This window comes from Equus caballus, chromosome 14, assembly GCF_041296265.1.
Source record: "Equus caballus isolate H_3958 breed thoroughbred chromosome 14, TB-T2T, whole genome shotgun sequence".
NCBI classification, from domain to species: Eukaryota; Metazoa; Chordata; class Mammalia; order Perissodactyla; family Equidae; genus Equus; species Equus caballus.
In genome coordinates, this window is record NC_091697.1 from 54,444,826 (window position 1) to 54,467,555 (window position 22,730).

Genomic DNA, 22,730 nt, shown 5'->3' on the forward strand with positions numbered 1-22,730 from the left:
CCTGTCCTGCAGTGTTAATTTCACTGGAATACCTGTGTAGACGTGTACACAGACATTCTCTCTCTCTCACGTGTGCACACCAGAACACACACACGTGCTTCGGGGAGAGTGTAGCATGCAGTGAGTTAGACATTAATGGAAAGATTCTTTTCTCTCACCGAATCTCCCAATCTGTACTAGTATTGTGTAGTTTAAAATGTCATTTAAAAGTATGTTATTCTCACACACTGTACCAGTCATCTCAGCGAGGGCAAGGATTTTGTCCTCCTACCAAGATCAATTGTTTCTTGCAATCTCATCCTCCTGGTGGAACAGAAATTGATTTGTCTGCCAAATATAAGTGCTTTGTCTAGCCACCTTTCCATTTCCCGCCTTGTTCCTTAGCCAGGAATATCAGACAATAGAGTAGGGGTTAAAAATAGCAGATCCCTGTTAATACACTCAAGGAGAGACCTTGAGTGGGTATTTTTCCGCTGACGCAGGGTTGGAACAGTCGGTGGGGTTAGAGGAGGTGCCTTCACGGTAGTGATTTGAAATACTCCCCTCGACAGAGGCTTCTGTGAGCATGCTCTGTCGGTGGAGGAAGTGCTGTGTGGAGCATGCGCTGTGGACGCAGAGGACAGACTGGGAATTTGTTTGTCTTGTCCACCCTGACGTTGAAGCTGTTTCGGCTGTGGGTCATCCTGGGGCGGGAGAGAGTCCAGTGTACAGCTTTGACGAGGACGTTGAGGGAGAATCTTATGTGGACTCTGCTTCACCGTGGCCTTGTGGATATAGCTCTCCACAGTACTCTCCTCCCTCCCGTCCTCTCCTTACTGTGGCTGTGTAGTCTGAATGACACTGGAAAAAAAAAAGTGAAAATCGGGATCGTTTGCTGCTGGCTGCCTGGAAGAATCCCTGCTTTGGGAAGGGGACAGTGAGGCTTGGAGATTGGGCAGAAGCTCCCAACAGAGTGGAGGTGGTGTGTGACGGAGAATAAGGTTTTCAGTTGACTGGGGTTGCCCTTAGGAGCTTCTCGTCTCCTCCCCGAGTGGTGTAGGCTTTGACAAGGGGTGGGCAGCCAGGTGGACACGTTGTTGCATCCGAGCCAGCACACACCATGAGAGTGACCTGTACCCCGGAGGAGCTGCCGAGTCGGGATTTTCCCCTCTGGCTTGGGTAGGGGGAGAATCAGGGAGCAGGCACCCATTTCTTTTAGAAGGGCCAGTTGACAGGACTGTGGGGCAGAAAACAAAACCAGGCTCAATAATAGAAGAAGAAATATTTTTACCTTTGATGTGACAGTAGTCCTGATGGTAGAGCACAGTTTTGAGCCTGAGAATCTCTTTCTAACTAAAAATAATTGCAGATTTTCACATACTAATTGTACTCTTGGTATTGCTCCATTAAGAAAGCACATATTGACAAAAAAAATCTTTTGATTAAGTGACTCTGTTGAGTAGATTTGCATTTGCATCTGGCAGTGTTTATTTAGTCTGCAGCTAGTGTTTAAGATCCTTGTTATAACTCCATGGTTCCCCAGAGGTCTGAGGCCCACAGGGGAGGTAGGACTCCCCCTGCCACACATGCACGCGCACACACACACACATACACACATATGCACATACACACACACACTGTCACATACACAGTGAAGAAACCCTCCTACTGTATTCTAAGACTACATATTAAACCCAAAATGTTTGAATCTCTTCTCTGGGAGAGCTCAAATACCAATTTCCTGCCCCTTTGCCCAACCTCACCCCTAACTCCAAGCAGAAATGATGCTCTTAGATAACAGCTTATGATATTCCTATTTTAAAAATAGGTGATGCTGCTTCAGGGTCCTTGTGCATAGCTCAGAGGTCACAAAGGATTCTGCAGATAAATTCTGGTCACCCCAGCCAAGAGTGCACACAGGGCACTCCCACCACACACTCCACCTGCCAGAGTTGTGGCTGGAGGATGAACCATGGCTAAGACAGGGTTTGGGTACACGTTGAAGAATATTTTTCCATATTTGTTCTATCTGCTATTGTGAGCCTTTAGCCAGAAAATTGGCCTGCCTGCCTGTATCTGGGGCCCTGTAGCTTTCCATCTCTTTGGTGCCTTGTTCTGGAGAAGACCTAACACCGTTCACCAGCAAGAACACATTGAGCCCCAGTGATGCTAGGCCGTAGCTTCGCACTGGGTATTTGGAGCGCTTATTTAGAAAGAGGTTCAGTACTGCTTCAAGGAGCTTGGGGCTTAAGAGGAAGTAGAAGGCAGAGATGTGAAGGATGCTTATCCTGGTTGGGGAGTAAGTCAGTAGTCCCTCTGGAGGGATGGGGCCCTGAACTCTGGTGGAGGTGAGGGTGCCCCGCTGGGTTAAAGATGGAGTTTCAGCTGTTCTCTGGCTCCATGCCAGCGTCCTCAGCACCGCTCTCTCAGCCTCTTTGTCTGTTCCAGGGAAGCTGTATGCTGTCGGGGGTTATGATGGGGCTTCCCGCCAGTGCCTGAGCACTGTGGAGCAGTACAACCCAGCGACCAATGAGTGGACGTATGTGGCAGACATGAGCACCCGCCGCAGTGGCGCAGGTACGGGGGGAGCCTCAGGGTGCAGGCTACGTGGGATTTGCTCACAGGTAGATGTGGAGACCAACAGCTTAACATTATTCTACCTCCGTCTTCTCTCCTTTTAATGCATATAATCCCACTAGCATCTTTGCAGCTTGACACAGACCCTTGTAACTTAACCTTTCCCTGGGGATCACTTTGCTAGAAAATGGATGAGATAATATTCTCTTCATCATCATCCCTTCTGTTTCTGTGGAGGTGTCTGCAGCTCTTGAAAGTAAAGCCTTGCTATGTGCCGAGCCCTGTCCTAATAAGCACTGTCTATGCCTCAATTTATTAATCCTCGCCACAGCCCTAAAGGGTAGACACAATATTAATTTCACTCAACAGGTTTAGGAGGTAAGTCGACCAGGAGTTGAGTGATTTGCCCAGGGTCCTATCATTAGTAAATGGCACAGTCAGGATTCATTAGTAAATGGCACAGGCAGGCTTCATTAGTAAATGGCACAGTCAGGATTCCTGCTAAGGTCTGTCTCACTTCAAAGTTAGCTTTTTGACCCACAAATTATTAGAATCTCATTCTCAGAAGTAGTAAGACAAGCATGCTCTCCCAGTCTTCAGTGGAAAAAGCTTTAGCTTTTTTAGCTTGCCTGTCTTGGGGCTGGAAAGCCAAGCTATTAGTGTTCACATTTGGAGATAAACTTATGTCTTCCCCTGCACCCCAACTTTCCCCACTTCAATCCCCTCCCCTACATGGGAAGAGAATGACCTCCCAAATGTGGGTCACTTCCGCTTCCTGTGGGAAGACTAGGAGCTGTGTGGTCCTTTGGGATTTTCCAGGAAGTGGAGCAACAGCCTCTTCTTCCCTGCTTTGTCTTCCCCCATCATCTTACAGGCCCAAGGGAAGGGGTCTGGAAAGACAGATGGGGGCAGTGGGCAGGTGGGGAGTGGTGACCGATGACCACCCTGGGCCTGGCGGGAAGGCTTTGTGACTCCTGGGAAGGGAAGCCACAATTGGGAGTTTTTCCCCCACAGTGCTTTTCCTTTCTCTTTTTTTATATTTTTGAAGATTGAGTTGTGATCTCATTTTACAGTACCAAACACATGACCACTTCCTCAGCATTCCTTAAAAATTATGCTATTTTAATACTTTTCAAGAACCTGTGTGCTCCCACTGGTTAGAAAAGAAAAAACTATATTATTCCATCTAAGAGACATTTATGTTTGGCACGCTGTTTTTAGGGAGCTTGTCTCTGCTGATCCTGACCAGTTGGCCCTTCTGAACATGGAGCAGGTGCCTGGAAGTCAGGAGGTCTGAGCTTTGGTGCTGGGTCTGCTTAAACTTGCCGTGTGATGTTGGACAAGTCTCTTCCCCCTTTCTGGCCTCTGATTCCTCAGGCATGAAATGAGTGGGTTGCAGTAGATGTTCCTGAGGGACCAATTCAATTCACACATCCCATGGTTCTTCTCCCTTCATGGAGCTCTTTTGGTAGTTTTGGTTTATAGTGTCTTGATAGAGTCTTCTTTGTCCTCCCTAGAAACCCTCTATGTGACTTGAGGTGTGAGAGCAAGTTCAGAGCTCAAGGATGTGGGGCCAGCTGCGCAGGAGTGCAGCAGCACTGAGATGTGTGGCTGCTTCCAGGAGCGTCTCAAGCAGAGGGTGTGGAGGGGCAGCCCCACGTGGAGCTATGTGCGCAGAGCTGCCTCAGGAAGTGCAGGCTCCTCTTGGATGGGGCTGAGGCTATGCTGCTCTGTGTCTGCCAGGCTGCCCAGGGGTTGTTGCTGAGTGGAGACACTTGGCCCTGCTCCTGCCTCTCAGCTGGGCTGGAGGTCCTGGATGGTGACACATCTACTGCCTGTGTCCCGGGGAGGCACCGTGACCTCGATTCAGGGGACCATCTCTCTCCAGAGGTGGATTCTTTCCTCAGGTTACTATCAGAGCCCTGGCCTCAGGCTCCCAGGTTAGCCTTTGTTTGGTGCTTCATGTCCCTAAGATCTGGGGAAGCCTCACCTTTGGAGATGGGGACCCACATACTTGTCAAGGTGGGTGTTCTTTAGTGGCTGAAGACCCTGTGGCTCTGGGTCCAGGAAACCTCTGGGTGACCATTTGCAGAAGAGGCTGCAAAAGGCCACTGGTGCCCCTGAGTGCCTGGGAGGCTGCTTGCCTCCACAGCAGGGTGTGGGCAGTGCCAGCAGATGGTGGTGAGGAAAGGAGGCCATCTCTGGGTCCCAGCGTGTGCACAGGGGAGGGGAGGGTGAGGCAGCTTTGGAACACACTGAATTTTATTAAACCCAAGCCCATTAGGTAGCAATTGTTGACGCAACACCACCATCTGCTGTTAGTTCAGGGCAACTGCGAGGAACCACCAGCACACCCACATAACTGTGTGGGATTTCACTTAGTTTGTCATTCAGACAATGTTTGTTGAGAACCCACTACCCACCATCAGGCAACAGGGAAACAGACGTGATAAGACAGACATGGTCCTTGTCCATATGAAGTTTATATTCCAGACATCCAGTCCTTGGGTCTGAAACCTGGCTGCACGTCCTAACACCTGAGGTACTTTTTCTGATTCCTCAGCGGTGTCTCTGGGAGTGAGGCCCTGGAATCTATCTTTTCAACATCTCCCCAGCGGATTGAGATGCAGCCTGTCCGTGGAGTGGAGTAGTCCATGGTCCACTGGAACCACGGGTCTAGTCCACTGCCTCAGTTTACAAATGGGAACAGTGAGGCCCAGCAAGGGGAAGGTTCACCAGGCGGGCACGTTAGAGACACAGGTCCAGAAACCAGGTGACCCGCCATCTGGTCAGTTGTTCTTTCTAGGGGACTGTGCCACCCTCCTTCATCCTGGCTTTGATTTCCTTGGCTTGTGTTAAAGGATTTTAAAAGGTTGCACCGGAACTGGTAAATGATGCAGTCCTAGCAGTCGGCTCAGGCCCACGAACATGGTGAGTGGTTGAATGTCCCCCGCCGTCTAGGAGGAGAGCATGCGGGCAGAGAGCAGCTTCCGCTTCAGGACAAGCAGGGGTAATGACCCCAGCGCACCTGCCGGGGGCCTAGCTCCATTTTTCACTCTTTTTACTCAATGAATACGAGGCTGAGGAATAAAAGTAATACAACATTGTAGGAAAACGCGACGAGGTAGAGAGTCAGACGGAGGACAAATGTAATTTTACCACCCGGAAATAACTAGTCTTGGTTCTGGTGGATTTCTTTCAGTCTTTTTTCTTTTGCATATAAACCCTCTCTCCCCATTTTGTACATACATATCTATTATATATTAGATATGTATTACATATCTATTATATCTACTTCATATCTTATTCATATTATATATGTGTTTCTTTAAATAGAAATGGGGTCCTGTTTGCTTTATATTTCGAGGTTTTCAGGTTGACAGTCTTGTGAGGTGGGCAGGGTGTCATTGTATTTGTCTTAAGATGAGGACACTGAGGTCCAGGGAGACAAAGCAGCACTCCCCATGTACACCTGCTGGTGATGGCTGTCCAGGACTGGACACCAGGCCTCCTGGTTTCTGGTCACTGTAGCCAGCCTGAGGCTGGTTCACTGTGCTCTGCCTTTCAGGGGTTGGGGTCCTCAGCGGACAGCTGTATGCCACAGGTGGGCATGACGGGCCCCTGGTGAGGAAGAGCGTTGAGGTTTACGATCCTGGGACAAACACCTGGAAGCAGGTGGCTGACATGAACATGTGCCGGCGCAATGCAGGTAACGTGCTGTTCTCTCCTTCTCCCCTTGGGGGCCGTGGGCCTTTCTCTTTGCAAACGCCAGCTCTAAAGGAGAGGCAGAGGGGAGAGACTCCCAGAGCCTGGGCCTCAGCTTTCGTCCTGAATAGGGAGTGTCCATTTTCCGAGCAGGCTCTAGGCTAAGGGAGGGGAGAGCTTGGAACCCCAAGAGCTAGCCCTAGGGGCCCCCACTTAGGTGCAGATGGTTCCTTCCCTCCCAGTGAAGGATGGTGACTTTCACTGTGCACACATGGACACAGACCCAGAAAAGCCCTCTGGTTGCCATCCGTGTCACCTGCCCATGGCTTTGTTGGGCAGCTAAGCACAGGGCTATGTGGACATGGCCAGACAATGACACTTGTTTCTATCCTTTCTTTGCCAGTGCCTGGCTGTGCAAGCCTCTCCCTTCCCACCTGAGCCAATCTCCCTCCTTTTAGGGGTAGCCAGGTCCCTGCTTCACTCTCCCGCGGGAGCATGTCCCTTATTCCTCTCTTTGTACTTCCTGTTTCTCCTTCTCTTCCCCTTTCCCTTCCTGTAGGAATGATTTACCTTAGAGTGGTTAGGTTTTTATTCCTGGAACCTGATACCCCTATTAAGCGATTTCCTTTTAGGACTTTGTCCTGTGGGTCACATCCTGTGTTGGAATATCTTACTTTATGCCTAATTACTCTATGAAAGTGTTGGCTTAGCCCAACTTCCCAGGCTGGAAAGACAAACAGGTGACTTTCAGGCAGATTTATTTCCTTTATACTCAAATTACCTGTTTACTAAACCCATTTGTAGCTGACTTGTTGAAAGTGTAAACAGAGGGGCATTTATTAATTTGCTCATTGCCTAAGCCTGCTGTGATATAACTTGGCATTTGGCCTTAAGCCACATGAGCAAGGAGTTACAGAACCCTCAAGACAGCTGGTCTATCTAGAGTTCGAGAATTAGGTTCAGGTGTAAATGTGTGTATTTATACACGTTCACATATAGATTATTTTTATTTTTATTTTTTTTGAGGAAGATTAGCCCTGAGCTAACATTTGCTGCCAATCCTCCTCTTTTTGTTGAGGAAGATTGGCCCTGAGCTAACATCCATGCCCATCTTCCTCCACGTTTTAAATGTGGGATGCCTGACCCAGCATGGCTTGCCAAGCGGCGCCATGTTCGCACCCGGGATCCGAACAGGCGAAACCCGGACCACTGAAGCGGAATGTGCTCCCTTAACCACCGCACCACCGGGTCGGCCCTATTTTTATAACAAAAATGGAATCACACTGTCATACTGTTTTATCATCTGCCTTTTTAATCTACTTTACAATCTCTCATGAATGTCTTATTATAACACTAAATATATTTACATATTATTTTCAATGGCTAATCATAGTTTAAATAACAAATCTACTATTGGACATTTAGGTTATTTCCATCTTTCCTATAAGTAATGCTTTGGTTATTATAACTGGTCCTTATAGTTAATCAGTGCACGCATCTAAAATTATTTCTTTAGAGTAAAAGGCCAGAAGTGGAATTTTTGAGTCAGAGAGAGCACATGTGCTTTTGACACCATCCAGGAAAGGGGTGCCTTTTATACTCTCACTATTTAATCATCTTCAAGCCTTTAATGTAATTTTGAAAAGATACACAGCATATTGGATTATGGCCTTTTTAAAATTTTGATGAGCAATAATTACATTTTCCTACTCTTGAGTCCCTGCTGCATGAGGCCTTGCCCCAAAACCAGCTCACTGAGATCAGGGTGGGAGGAGTGCCTCGTCCCTGGGCTTTGTGTGTGGGATTAGACCCCAGTCATATAAAGGGATCACAGCTACAACCATTAGCGCCATACAGTATGGATATAACAGGGTTTGTCAGGGAGAAACGTCCAAGCAGAGTGGGAGTAGCGTGCATAAAGTCCCCTGAATTGTCTGATTCCGTAGCTCAGGCTGGATATGGGGAGTCTGCATGGACTGTGGGCATGCTCTGGTAGAGAGGGGCCCGTCCATAATGCTCTACGTATTTATAGGGTCGGGGCAGGGAACATCTGTGGGGCCATGTAGCAGTGAAAGCTCCCTGGTCAGAGCAGTGACTTTGTTAGAAACGGGGATCCTCGGAGCCCAGTGGCTGCTGTCAGTGTGTTCCTCTGTTGAGCAAACTCTCATGGAGCCGATTCTCTGCTACCACGAAGGGGAGGGAAACGAGCCTCTGGGGTAATCCAGATTTCTCCCTCCTCCACCTGATCCCTTGTGCTCCTGCTATAATGTCTCCTATGGCTTCTGTTCGATTTCCAGGGGTCTGTGCAGTGAATGGGCTCCTGTATGTGGTTGGAGGGGATGATGGATCCTGCAACTTGGCTTCAGTGGAGTACTACAATCCCGTCACTGACAAGTGGACGCTGCTGCCAACAAACATGAGCACGGGGCGGAGCTACGCAGGTCAGTGTGCTCCATCCCGACCCATGGAGGCCCTGGGTGGGTTCGCTGGGGGAAAGCTTGCTTAACTTGGGACTGAGTACCTCCTCCAGGGATGGCAGATAACTGTCAGATGTCACCACTCCTTCATTCTGTGCCCATGACAGATACCCATAATTAGCACTTGTTTCCCCAGTGAACCTGAATGCAGCCTCTGAATTCTTCTTTTTTCTTTTTCTTTTTTTTTTTTTTTGAGGAAGATTAACCCTGAGCTAACTACTGCCAGTCCTCCTCTTTTTGCTGAGGAAGCCTGGCCCTGAGCTAACATTCGTGCCCATCTTCTTCTACTTTATCTGTGGGACGCCTACCACAGCATGGCGTGCCAAGTTCTGAACTGGCGAACCCCGGGCTACCGAGAAGCGGAATGTGCAAACGTAACCACTGCGCCACCGGGCCGGCCCCTGCATTCTTCTTAACAGGGAGTCTCTTCCAGCAAATTTGAGTTGTCATAGAAGGCTTTAGAATTTCATTGCCATTCCTGGTCTGTTTTTTTGCTGGGCTTGGAGATAGAGTAAGATACAGTTCTTGCTTTCCAGAAATTAACTTGGAAAGATAAGACCTGCATACACAAAACAGGAAATGCAAGATGATGTATGCTTAAGTTCTAAGTGGCACTCACTGTACAGGCTTTAGGACATGACAGGTGAGAACTGGCAGAGTCAGGGAACGCCTCCTGGAGGAGATGGGGCTTGATTAAACTTGAGGTGTGTTGCAGTCACGCAGATAGCTGTCCTTTGCTGGTACCCCTTCTGTGAGCCATGGGGCAGTGTGTTAGGTACATCATATATGGACTGGGACTGCACCCTTCCATGTTCCAGATGATGAAACTGAGGTTTGGAGAGTTTAAGTAACCTGCCCAAGGCCGCACAACTAAAACACGGCAGAGTCAGAATTCAAACCCAGGTCTGACTCCTAAGCCCATTCTCTTTGGACTGCTGCAGCTCAGGGTTAGAGATAAAGCATTCCAGGCAAGAGGCTGGAGGGAGGAGTAAGGCGTGAGGCTGCTGTAGAGGCTTGTTCTTGGGGAATGTGTGTGATGGGATTGGTGAGGTGCTGGGAATGGGATCAAAGTTGGTGCTGCTGAGGTCGGGGGTCTGTAGGGATATAAGCAAGCCTATATATCCACGATGTAGCCCAGCTCCTTGTATCTGGTTTTCCAGAAACTGGACTAGTTAGAGCTAACATTTATTTATTGAGTACATACAATGTGCCAGGCATTATCTTAAGTATTTTACAACCATTATCTCATTCAATCTACACCAGGACTCCAATGGTATTCTTGTTCCCATTTTGTATTAGAAAGGTGAATCATTGCATCCTGTTTGAATGTCAGTGTGAAGGAAAATTGTGCCTTGCAGGCTCAAAGGAGTTTGTATCCTATTCTCTCAACACAAGGCTTCAATTGCAATGAACTTATTTCACTTTTTTCCCCTCATTTAGGATTTTTCTTGAGTAAATATAAAAGATTTTAGAGGCGTTTTGGTCCTAGAATGATTCTGTTCTCATGGTTAATTATTAAATAACCCAGCACTATCATTTTCTTTTCGAAGCTGTAGTGGGAAGTACAGGGCATTTTCTAGTACAAGGCCGTGAGGCCAGTGAGGGATCCCTGGCTCCACACCTGCCTTCAGGATAGGGGAAGGCTCAGGGGTGAGAGGTTAGAATTTGATTTATGGCCTGAATATTTCATGCCCATTTCTTCATGTCTGCCCACTCCAGAAGTAGGTGGGAAGGAGACAAGGAGATGTGCAATTTGTGTTCAGATCCATTGACTGAGTGAATCTATTATCTTAGAATCTAAGGAAATGTCCTGAAACCCGAAGATTTAGGACAAAGTTATTTAATGGAGCATTATTTATCATAGCAAAAAACTGAGACCTACTTAATGAGGGAAATGCTTACATAAATTGCGGAGAAATTACACAGTGGAAGTCTTTTTAATGTCATGAGAAAATGTTTGTGATGGACTGAGGTTAAAAAAGGAGGATGCAGAGTGCATGTGCCGCGAGAGCTCAGTCAGGTAGCTGCATCACGGGGGTTTGACGCGCTGCTGCTGAAGGAAGTGGATGTGGGAGTCAGATCTGACGTTGCATCCCAGCTCTGCCACTGGCCCTGGGATGTGGGGCAAGGTGACCATAGGACCGAACCTGTTTTCTCATTTGTAAAATGAGAATAAAATTATCCTAAGCTTCTTCGGGCTGTTCTCAGAATGAATTGCAATAATAGTTGGAATGCGCTTAGCACAATGCCTGCTTGGCACATAGAAACCACTCGGTAAATGATCATGACTATTATTAGAAGCCAGGAAAAATTCCAAAAAGATAATCGTGATCCTCTTTGCATGAAGGGATTAAAGTTTTTTTCTTTGTGTTCTGCGTTTTCCAAATTTTCCATAATGAGAATATTTTACTTTTATAATCAAAAGAGAAAGCTTATATAAAAAAGCAATACAGGAACCTGCTTTTAAAAAAATACTACTTTGTGAAAGAGAAGCGTGGGGTGCAGACAAGATGTCCTCAAGGTCAGGCAGTACGTCTGGGGCTGAGAACTCAGGTTCTGCCCGCCTCTGAGCTTTTATGTCTGCACCTTTATTCAGGAATAAGCATGAAATGAATGTCTTAGCAGAATCTCACTGTAGGGTATCCTGGGGTTTCTTTGAGCAATGTTCTCTCAATCTCGTCTTCAACCAGAAGATTTTATAGTCATGGGAATATGTTAAAATAAGGTTCTAGTTACACCTTACCTGTAGGGCTTACTTGTAAGTTAGGATTTTCTTCAGCTGTGGATACCAGAAAAACAGACAGATATTTGCTTAAATAAGGAAGGAGTGTGTTTGTCTCAGGCAGAAAGAAATCCATGGCTGGTCTAGTGGCTCAGACTGTCATTGAAGAATCAGGTCTCTTTTCTCTTTTCTGTTCTGCCAACTTTATCAACAGCTGCTGCTTCCCCTTGGGCCTTGCATGAGCATTCCAGGCAGGACAAGGGACAAAGCCCAAACTGTAGCACTGGCAGGCTGGCATCATTTTCATGGGGGCCAGGACTGGGTCACATGGCACTTCCAGCTGCAAGGTGGGGAAGCTGAACTCATAATTTACCAGTCTCTATTAATAGAGGATAAGTAGAAGGAAGTTGGCTAAATCAGCCTACAGTATCTGTCATATCTCAGTATATTACAGTGAGATTTTAGAGTCATACACGGATTCACAAAGTTTGCTATTGAGTATGGTTCATCTTGGCTAACATGGTAACACATACAGACATGTATGGAGTGTTCCATCCCTTTCCTCTTTCCCTTCTGAGTTATTATTGTCACAAATTATTCTTTTCTGTGTTGTTAGTTTGTGACTAAATTGAAATGTTTATAGTTATTTATTTTTTATTTTTTTAAAATTGGCATCTGAGCTAACAACTGTTGCCAATCTTTTTTTTTTCTGCTTTTTTTCTCCCCAAATCCCCCCAGCACATAGTTGTGTATTTTTAGTTGTGGGTCCTTCTAGTTGTGGCATGTGGGACGCTGCCTCAATGTGACCTGAGAAGCGGTGCCATGTCCGTGCCCAGGAACTGAACCAGTGAAACCCTGGGCCACCGAAGCGGAGTGCATGAACTTAACTACTGGGCCATGGGGCCAGCCCCTAAATTGAAATGTTTATAGTTATTTTCGATGCTTTCCTTCCCTTTGTCTTTTATGTTATAATTAAGTGTTTACTGACCTATTCTGATATAGATCTGCAGTTTTCTGATTCTGTCTATTTATCTCCTTGCTCAAGGTTTTATAAACCTTCGCCTTTTTGTTACAGGTAGGAGGGCTTCCTTCATTGTTTCTTGTAAGGCAGGTCCAGTGATGGTGAACTCCCTCAGCTTTTGTTTATCTGGGAAAGCTTTTATTTCTCCATCATATCTGAAGGATAGTTTCGCTGGATATTCTTGGCTGAAAGTTTTTGTCTTTCAGTATTTTGAATATATCGTTCCATTCTCTCCTAGTCTGTAAGGTTTCTGCTGAGAAATCCTCAGAAAGCCAGATAGGGATTTCTTTGTAGGTTTTCTTCTTCTCCCTTGCTGCCATTAATACTTTTGCTTTATCATTGGCTTTTGCCAGTTTTAATAGTCTGTGCTTTGGAGAAGGTCTTTTTGCATCTGTGTAATTAGGGGTTCTACTGGCTTTATGTGCTTGTAACTCCAGCTCCTTCCCCAGGTTTGGGAAGTTCTCAGCTATTATTTCTTTGAACAAGCTCTTTGCTCCTTTCTCCCTCTGGAATACCTATAATCCTTACGTTGCTTTTCCTAATTGAGTTGAATGTCTCTCAAAGAATTTCTTCATTTAAAAAAAACTCTTATTTCTCTTTCCTCCACCTTAAGCATTTCTAGATTTCTATACTCTAAATCACTAATTCTGTTCTTCCATAGAATCTGCTCTATTTTTTACGGATTCTAGATTATTTTTTATCTAATTCATTGTCTTCTTCATCTCCAGAGTTTGTTTGTCTTTTTTTTTTTTAAGAGTTTCAATCTCTTTGGTGAAATAGCCCTTCTGCTCATTAATTTTATTCCTGAGCTCATTGAACTGTCTTCCTGAGTTTCCTTGTAACTTGTTGAGTTTCTTTATGATAACTGTTTTGAATTCTCTGTCATTTAGATTGTAAATTTCTGTGAGTTCAGGATTGGTTTCTGGAGACTTGTCATTTTCCTTCTGCTCTGAAGTGTTACTGTAGCCTTCATGGAGTTTGATGAAGTGGTCCTTTGCTGCTTCATTTGTGGTAGTATGAAGTTGCAGATTCCACCTCCCACTGCTGGAGGGTGGGCAGGAGCTGTGTTTTCTGATCTCACTTCATCTGCTGGAAGTTGTGCTGGTAGGGCTGTTCTGCATTCCCCTGGACTGGCTGCAGCTGCTCTGCAGGTTGTGCTCATGTGGGCAGGGCCTCTGCAATGGGCAGGTGGGTTGGGCATCATAGGTGGGGCCTCTGTGCTCAGCAGGGGGCTGGCTGAGCTGCTGGGTGCCAGGCGGGAGGGGCAGTCATGCAGGGGCTGAGCTGCCACTCAGTGGGTCCCTCAGGCTGCTGTGCTCCACAAGTGGGGTGCCTTCTGAGTAGGTGGGGAGCCTTCTTGCCTGCGCTGCACTAAAGGTGAGGGGCACCCATGTTGGGGCTGAGCTGCCACTTGGTGGGTCCCTCAGGCTGCTGTGCTCCACGAGTGGCATGCCTTCTGAGTGAGTGGGATGCCTTCTTGTCTGTGCTGCACTAAGGCCAAGAGGTGCCCATGTCGGGGCTGACCCACCACTCAGTGGGTTCCTCAGGCTGCTGTCTCCATGGGTGGGGGTGCCTTCTGAGCAGGCAGGGCACCTTCTTGCCTGTGCTGCACTGGGGTGAGGGGCACTCACACGGTGGCTAAGCCACCACCGATTGGTGCAGAGCAATCCTGTGGATGGGCTGCAACTCTGCAAGCATTTGCACAGGCCGGGCTTTCCCTGCCTCCTCCTACAGTTGTGCGCAGCTGCTGTGTAAGGACCCACAAACTGGCTCACTGCCCCTGGGGTTGGGAAGGGTGCAGTTACTTAGTTCTACTGCCTCCCAAGGATCCAGTCTACCTGCCTTCAGACGTATAGCTGTGTGGGCCTCTTGGAAGTCCTGCTGTGCTGTGCGGGGAGTCCTCTGCTGGTTAATGATTGTCCATTTAGGTGTAACTTAAAGGGGAGAGACTGAGAGAACAACTCACTCCACTGTGATGCTGACATCGCTCCTCTGGAGTGTTTATCCAAGTATAGAATTTAGCACCGGAGGGTTCTTTCAGTTAGATGACGTTGACTATTATGGGAACTGAACCTAAAGAGATAAATGGACTTGTCTGAGGCCACAGTGCAGCTTGACTGGTGGCAGAAGTAAGATGGGAATTCAGTTTTTCTTACTTCCATGAAGTCAGTCCACTGTTCTTTCCAGGTCGTTTTAGTGTCTTCTAAAAGTAGACGTGAATAACTCATCACTTTCTCTGAAAATGATACAAATGCAGAGCTGTGGAGCTCCCTCTGGGTTTTCACTGAGGGTGCTGAGCGTCGTTAAGCTGAGTGCTGGGGTTGGGAAGGGGAGTGGTTACAATACGAGGTGAGTCCATGTGATGATGTGGGGTGAGACACTAACCTGGTGTTGATGGGCTCACATATGTTCATGGGCTCACATACCTTGTGGGGGACTTGGCTGTTCGAGTGAGAAACAGCCATCTGCTGGCAGCCTGAGTCCAGAGGCCCTTCAATATTTGGATACAAATTGTGCCCATTTCCCTTGGCCGTGGCTTGGGCTGTCTTGGATTCATGAACTCCTTGGGACTCTGAATAACTGGAGAAGCTAAGATGATAACTTTCTCCCCCTTTCATCGTAGGTGTTGCTGTAATTCACAAGCCCTTGTGACCCCAACTCCCACTGCCAGGATGTGGAGGAAGGGAGGGGTGCTGCCTGTGACTCAGAACAGTGGGACCACGACTGCTGGATGCCACTCGCTGCAAGAGTCTGCAGTGGAGCGAGAGCCACCCTCCTCTGACTTGGCAGAGTGGCGAGCTGGTGGAACACCGGTGACCCATCTCCTGCTCCCTGAGGTGTTTTGGCCTTTGCCTTGAGCAGTGGGCTCCTGATAGCTCCAGGTGTCACCTTTGGGCTTTTTTGTGTTTCTACAGGGACAGTGTGTGTATATGTGTGTTTGTGTGTGTGTGTGTGTGTGTGTGTCTGTGTGTAGAACATGGTGTTTCACTGAGTTGGGGGTGTGTGAAAATCTACTGGATTTCTTTACTACTGATCCTTCCCCTATGCTAAAAATCAAATCACAGAAACCTCTCTTCTGGATTCGCCCATTGGGCCCCCGAGACTACTAAAGCTGCTGTCTGCTGGAGGTCATGCTGGACAGCGAATGTCCAGAAATAACTAGCTAGAGGGGCAGTGCTTTGACCATGCCCACACACTGGCCTGACTACTGGCGCTGTCTGCAGAGGAGCTGGCATGCTCAGAGCTGCACCGTGTCCTTTGTGCGTCAGAACTAGGAGCAAAGGGTCCCCAACTCCCCTGCCAGGTGCTTTTCCTTGGGCTCTCCTCTGGGAAGCAGAAGAGAGCTGCCCAGTCTTTAGGCCACTGGTCTTTGATGTCATGGATTCCAGGTTTGGGAGATTTTGTGTCTTTCAGCAGGAAAACTAGCTTTTCATAGAAGCCATGACTAACACACTGGAGAAAAAGATATACATGAAAAACAAAAACAAAACCCAAAGTCTCTGCCCATAATCATCTCAGAGAGGATCCTACCTCTGGGTTTCCCGGGATAGGACAGTCCCCATTTACACTTATAGTCCAAGCTTAATTATTCACAGCATCCCATTTTACCCTCGAAAGTGTTCTGGTTCAAAGGATGAGTAAAAGGTCACCCTACCTCCAAATCCAAAGCTGGGTTTGTCTCTGCATTGGATGGGGTCATGTGTGATTTGGATGGACATGGATGCCTTCAAAGGAGTATGCTTGCTGGGGCTGGCCCTCAGCGCTTTGTGATGATGGTCATGTCTGTCTGATATCCTTTCCTTGTGCTCTCCCCCATTCCAGGGCATGTACCCTCTCTCCAACCCTCTGAACACCCGCCTCCTCCTTGCTTCCCCTGTTAGGGGAGGAGATGGTGGTAGGCCTTGGATGTGTGATCTCTCTGAGGGGTACTTGCATTTTAAGAGAGGAGCTTGATGAGAGCTTTGCTAATTCACAGGTAAAATTATTAATGACAGAACTTCAAGCATCTGGAGGCGGGTATTCAAGGGCACATGGAGTCATTTGTATTTTAAAAAAATAACCTTAAAGCTGTGCTCTTTCTAAACTAGCAAGTTGCTTATGTTGGAATTTCTGGCATAAGGAGGGGAAGTCTTGTGTCTCGAGAACAGTCCTCCCACTTTGGGGGCTGGGGTTTGACCCTCCATGATGCCAAGGTCCACCTGCAGGGAGGTGGGGGCCTTTATAGACCCTGATGTTGAACTTTTGACACAATTGGGCTACTTCAAAGCAGATATTGCAGGAGATTAGTGTTCCCCCACCCCCCTGCCACGACCCCAACCAAAACCCAGGGCCCTCCCTGGCTAGTCGGCCACTTTGTGTATTTACTGTATGTTTATTGTGCACTAAACACTCAACTCTCCTGAAGAGGGAACTTCTCCTTCTGATGTTGAGCAGGTGTTATTTCAGCGAGACATCTGGAGAGCACCAAGGCACCCAGAATTTTTAGTAGCCTTGGGAAGAGACTAAAATATCCAGCTTCGGTGGAGCTGGAAGAAATGTCTCCAAAGGAATCAGCCATGCTTTTAGTTGGGTGCTCTGTCTCACCCAGCACTGGGGATGCCTGTGTTTTCAGAGCTCTGCCTGGCTCTGGATCGGAGGCTGATGGAATGAGCTTTTTGTTCCAAATGTTCTTCCTCCCTCTCTGAGGAAGGTTTGGGACTTTGTTTTGGTGAGTGTGTGTGGATGGTGGGGATGAGGTTGGGCTGGGGCCTGATGTGTGTTATTTGCACAACACCTGATTTCAGGTGAAAGGTGAATTCCCCATCCCCTCCCCAGCCCCTGGGAGCTGGGCTTTCATGCTTGTGTTGGGGAGGCTACGGTTTGTGTGTCATTGTCCCAGAAAGGGTCCCTTCCCTGAAAGCTAGTCAGCTATGTTTTCTGCTTTTGAATTTTTGCTATTGGTTCCACCTCACATCTCCCTTCCCAGGAGGCACTGCCCCTGCCGTAGTGCTGCTGAGGCCATGTTCATTTCATCCTCATGTGTCCTTTCTCATGGGGACTAGAACACTGGTACGTCATCACCAAAAAGCCAATCTGTTCAGCTGCCCACAGATGCCATCCAAAACCTGCTGTCTCTTTATCACCTGGTACGATTCTCTCCACAGTGGACACAACAGACTTACTTTCAAGTCTGTGCTGGCCACGTGGTAGGTGAACCCCCAGTGCCCCCCATTCAGGTGGCCACAACTGCTTGTGAATGCAGCTTTGCCAGTGGTGTATCTGAAATCTGATCACAGTGATGAAATGGAATTTGGTCCAAGGTTACAAGCAGCTTAGACACCACTTGGATACTGATTTGGACGACATAGAAGTCAGACTCTGAATTCCAAAGTTATTTCTCATAAGTACCCAATGGCATCTCTCCATCTAAAAAGTTGCAGTATTATGCAAATGAAAGTGACCTCATTTTCTGCTATGCAATAAGAATACTTAATTCTCTTTCATGACAAACCAGTTGCAATATCCCCTAAGATGCTTTTTGAGCTGTCTTACTTTGATATCTGTTGTGTAAAGTTTATATATTCCTGAGCCAGATCCTTTCAAAGATTGCCTTTTTATAAAATTGAAGCTATAGCTTTCAGGCTAAAATTTTAATGTAGATATTTTTATAAGATAATTTTTCAAGATATTTGAATTGCTTTTTATTGTCCATGATAATGAAATGTTGTGTTCTATATGTCATTCACTCTCAAACATACTTCACGCCTTTAGCTGTCTTCCCTTTGTTTCTCACCCTCCAAAAACTGATTTTTCAGTAGCTCCAGATAGACAAGTCTCTTTAACTCTTTGACTTCTTTCTTGCACCATATTCAAGGGAGATTGCTGAATTTAAAAACACAATCACTAATGTTTCTTGAATTGCTTAGGGACTAATGTTAAGCTTGACTCAGCACTTACGCATCTAGATTGCCTGTCCACTTTATTGGGAGTCTGCTTTCCACAGGGGTGAGGCTAGTTGGCCCATCTCCTGGCAGCTCTCACTGCCTGGCACTGAGCCTGGCACGCCATGGTGTGGGGAAGCCCAGAGAAGGGCCTACTCGCCGCCCTATACTTCTAGTAGTTTCCTAGGTCCAGCGGACCAGTCCTCGTTCTCTTCTGTCCCCTTGTTCTTCTGAAGCTTCCAACAGCTTAAGGCCTTTGCTGCTTTTGGAGGCATGTCTTTTGGAGGCATATTGTCTGTGAACTTTAAAAGAGGGGTCACTCCTCACGATCCCCCTAAGAATGTGTTAAGCATATGCTTTGTAGATGCTCATACTATACTTGTAACTTGTTTCTTGAGCTGTGTCTACACTCCAGGCTCTATTTTGTGTACTTATGTATCACTAGCCTCGTTTAAAAAAAATCTTTATTTTTATTATTATTGGGACAGGTGCCATTTGAATTGCCTCCATGCTCTCCCTTTGCACCTTGTTGGATCAAGTTGGGAGGTTGAGTGAACTCATATTCCAGTTAGCTGGAATTTTTAAGGCTCTGTTTGCCTGGAGAAGAAAGGAGGTTGGAATGTAATTTTTTTTAAGTGTTTGCACTACTTAGAGTCCTAAGCCCCTCAAGTTCAGCTGTGCTGTGTATCTACTGACCAAGCAGGGGAGCCGGCAGCACTTCTGACATCTGGGAATGGAAGAGGCTTCTTCCGTGGTGGATAATCACAGCCTCGTAGCCCTTGTGCAGCCTTTGTCATGGGGTGCGGTGACTCGTGGATATGGTGTCAGCCACGGCAGAAATGCATGGGTCTGTGGTGTTTGGAGAAATGAATTGCTCTAGTGCTTTGTTCTTGCCTTTGGTTTTGAGATTTCAAATTATTTTTCCCCTTTTTCAGTGGCAATAAAGGACCCTTGTTGGACTTCTTGTTTAACTTGTACATGATGTGTAAAATACTTTCTCCGAAAGAAAACTCAAGACACTTGAATGTGTATGTCTGTGTGGGTGCTCTGTCTGTGTGGTTGTCCACAGGCAGGCAGACTCGATCACTGATACCCCATACAACACATTGCATGGGTAAGGTCCTTGATCTGGTGTCCTCTGCTTGGATTTTAGGGACCGTATATCTTGTAAAAGAACACTTGTTACATGCTTGATCTGTTACAGTGATAGCTGAAGAAACAGTTCCTTGGATGTGTTATATTAACAGGAATTGTGTTCTAGTTTCCCATACTGTATGTTACTTTAATTTTAATAAAAGCCAAACTGTGAGAACCTTTCTAGGTATTTCATTTCTGTAGTCCAGCCTCTCACTATGCCTCAGACATGAAAAGGACAGACTTATTTCTGCTGTCTTTAAATTTTAAAATTTTCCCCTTAAGGTCGGCTGGGCAGGGTCTGGGTTCCTTTGGCCTCTGTTCTCTGGCCTCAGCACAGTGCCAGACCCACAAAAACCTTCTTCAGCGAGGCCCAGAGAGGCCAGTTCCTCCAGTACGTGTTCAGTGGTGTGGGCAGCTGCCCGGTGATCATTGTGAGGTGGGTGTACTGGTCTCCAGCATGGGGAGGAGGAGACAGAGATTCAGCGGTAAATAAACATTGATTTTAAAATGTTCATTATAAGACCTAGAGATTTTATAGTTTTTTTTAATGTTTTTATTATTAAATATATAAAATTTTATTAAATGTATACAACTATTTATTAAATGTTTATAAAATATCAACATATGAAATAGTAATAATAGTTAATGTTTATTGAGTACAGTCATGCGCTGCTTGACAACATTTCAGTTAGTGATGGACTGGGCACACGACAGCGGTCCCATAAGATGAGTACCAGACAGCCTGGTGTGTGGTAGGCTATACTATCTAGGTTTATGTAAGTACACACTATGATGTTCGCACAGCGACGAAGTCGCTTAACGATGCATTTCTCAGAACGTGTCCCTGTCATTAAGCGATGTGTGACTGTACTCACTATGTGCCGGGCACTTTTCTAAGGGCTTTACTTACATCAGCACATTTAACCCTCATTGTGGTCTTCCAAGTTACTAGTATTATCTTCATTTTACAGATGAAGATATGAAATGCAGAGAAGTTAAATAACTTGCCTAAGGTAGCAATGCTACAAAGTGATGGAGCCAGATTATTGGTTGCCCTCCAGAGGCTGTGTCCTTAGTCCTCCATCACTCCAGCCATGAGGCGGTGATGAGGGGAGGAGGGCATGCTGAGGAGCACCAAGGAGAGGAAGGCACCAGGGGTCCCTGGGGAGTGCAAACATGGCTCAAGAAAATTACTGAAGCCCAACTTTTCTGGCCAGTTGGACCAACAATGTCCCCATCTTATATTGACGGTAGTCATATCATACCATGCGATGATAGTAGCAGTACCCAATATTGGTTGTTTACTTACTTTGTGCCAGACACCCGCTAAATGCCTTATAACTTGGCCTTTTATCCCCATGAAAACCTCCGACGGAGGTGGCATTGCCCCTTTGGAGGCCAGATGTCTCCTGTTGACTCACCCCTTTCTGGACTCCTTCTCTCGAGTACCTGTGGTCCCTGGGAGTCAGCTCTGAAGCTAAGCTGGGCCTCCCTGGGTGGGAGGTGAGCCTCTTATGAAGTGGGTCTTGGGTTTGCCATGGCTGTGACTTCTCAAACCCACTCATTCAGGGACCTGGGCTCCTGCTCTGGTTAACACCTGGGCAGTCCCAGTCCCTTTCACCCTGTTCCGGGTGACAGATGGACAGCACAGAGGGGTCAGGCTCAGCTTCAAGCTGGAGAGACCCAGGGATGAGAGGGAGCCTCTTGGCCAGATCCCTCTCCACATTTGGAAAAGTAAATTTTGAGCTCCAGGAGGATGAAGCCTGGTTGACTTACTCTGCATCCTTGGTGCCTAGCACTCAGTTGGCACTCAGGAAATATTTGTGGAGAAGGGAGAAAAGCTTGTGAGGACTCAGGTGGCGGTGCCTTCACCTCCGCCACCTCCTCCCTCTCCCCTGGGCTGGCCTCCAGCTGTAGCCTCTGATCTTTCACCCCATGTGGGTGAGTGGCGAGTGGGAGGGCTGGCGCCACTCGCCCTTTGCATCTCTAGAGCATTTGGCCTTTTCAGAATGATGAGAGCAGGCTTCTTTGAGCCCCACAACAGTGGGTGGGCCTGTGGGCAGGAATTTGTGTCTCTCTGGGACAGAGGAGGCCCAGAGAGGTGAATCCATTTATTTTAGAGTCTGTTGAAAGTGAGCAGTGGAGCAGACCCAGATGGAAACTACTAGATCTTTTGACCCACAATTGAGTTTGAGAATCACCCTGAGAAGAGGGCTCAGGCTGCAACTGTTTCAATAACCATAGTAGCTAGCATTTATTGTGCATTTACTGTGTGCCAGGCCCTGTCCAGAGCTCTTTAATTCCAGTTAATCCACACAACACCTCACGCAGGTAGGTAATGCCCAATTCACAGGATCACAGGGGTTAATTAACTGGCCCAAGGTCACACAGAGCCTTGAGAAGAGATGCAGCCCCCATCCTCCTATTGAAGCTGCTTGCCGAGTTGTGTCATCCTCAAATCCCAGAGGGCTGTACCCTATGGGCACATTCTGGAGCTAGGAGGTTGCAATGTCTGGCCCTCAAGGGCAGGTAGTGAGGCAGAGCCCAGAGCCAGGCTGGAGACCTGCTCTGCCGCCAACCTGCTGTGGGCTCGCTCACTCTGGGCCTGGCCACCGCCTCTGAGAGGGCCCTGGGGAGGGACTCATGAGCCAATGAGGGCTTATTGAGCACACACACCTTTCCCTCCCCTTGGCCCTGTTGGCCTGGTTTCCCCTTACCCGGGAAAAGTTCCAGCGTGAAATCATATTTGGTAGTTTTTCTACAGTTTACAAATAGGGTCTTTTGACCCTAAATAGCTAGTTTATTTTAATACAAAGTCTTCTGTTTCTGTCTGCCTCATGTGGTTTTCACTGAGCAGTCTGCATTCCTCACTGGCTATCCTTTCTGCCCAGGCGGCTTTCCCATAATGCTCCATGTCAGGGCCCATGGGAAGGGGCACCTGGCTGGGACTTCAGACATGGTCAAATCCAGCCCCCGCATTTGCAGATGGGGAGGCTGGAGCTTGAAGCTGTGGAAAGGCAGCTGGCTGTTGTTCATGGGCAGTTTCGAAGTGGCCTGTTAGTGCCTGAGGCAGAGCCAGGTCTCCCACAAGCCCAGTGAAGGCTCCAGGGCCCACGCCTGCTGGCCCGCACCTGAGGTTGCTATGGGGTTGAGGAAAGGCAGTGACTGAGGGTCACAACCCTTTCTGGGGT

At 47.3% G+C, this 22,730-nt stretch overlaps 1 protein-coding gene across 8 annotated transcripts in view; it reads left to right on the top strand.

The window, feature by feature from the left end:
• The window catches only part of KLHL3 (kelch like family member 3), a 133,971-nt gene extending 114,253 nt beyond the window's left edge, over positions 1-19,718 (top strand). For all 8 annotated transcript variants that reach the window (XM_023617647.2, XM_023617650.2, XM_001504327.6 and 5 more), the window contains 4 exons: positions 2,428-2,556; positions 6,125-6,265; positions 8,559-8,702; positions 15,105-19,718. In XM_023617647.2, coding sequence (XP_023473415.1) covers positions 2,428-2,556; positions 6,125-6,265; positions 8,559-8,702; positions 15,105-15,133 — 443 coding nt within the window. In that variant the 3' untranslated portion in view covers positions 15,134-19,718. The remainder of the gene's footprint in view (positions 1-2,427; positions 2,557-6,124; positions 6,266-8,558; positions 8,703-15,104) is intronic.
• Positions 19,719-22,730: the final 3,012 nt, after the last annotated feature.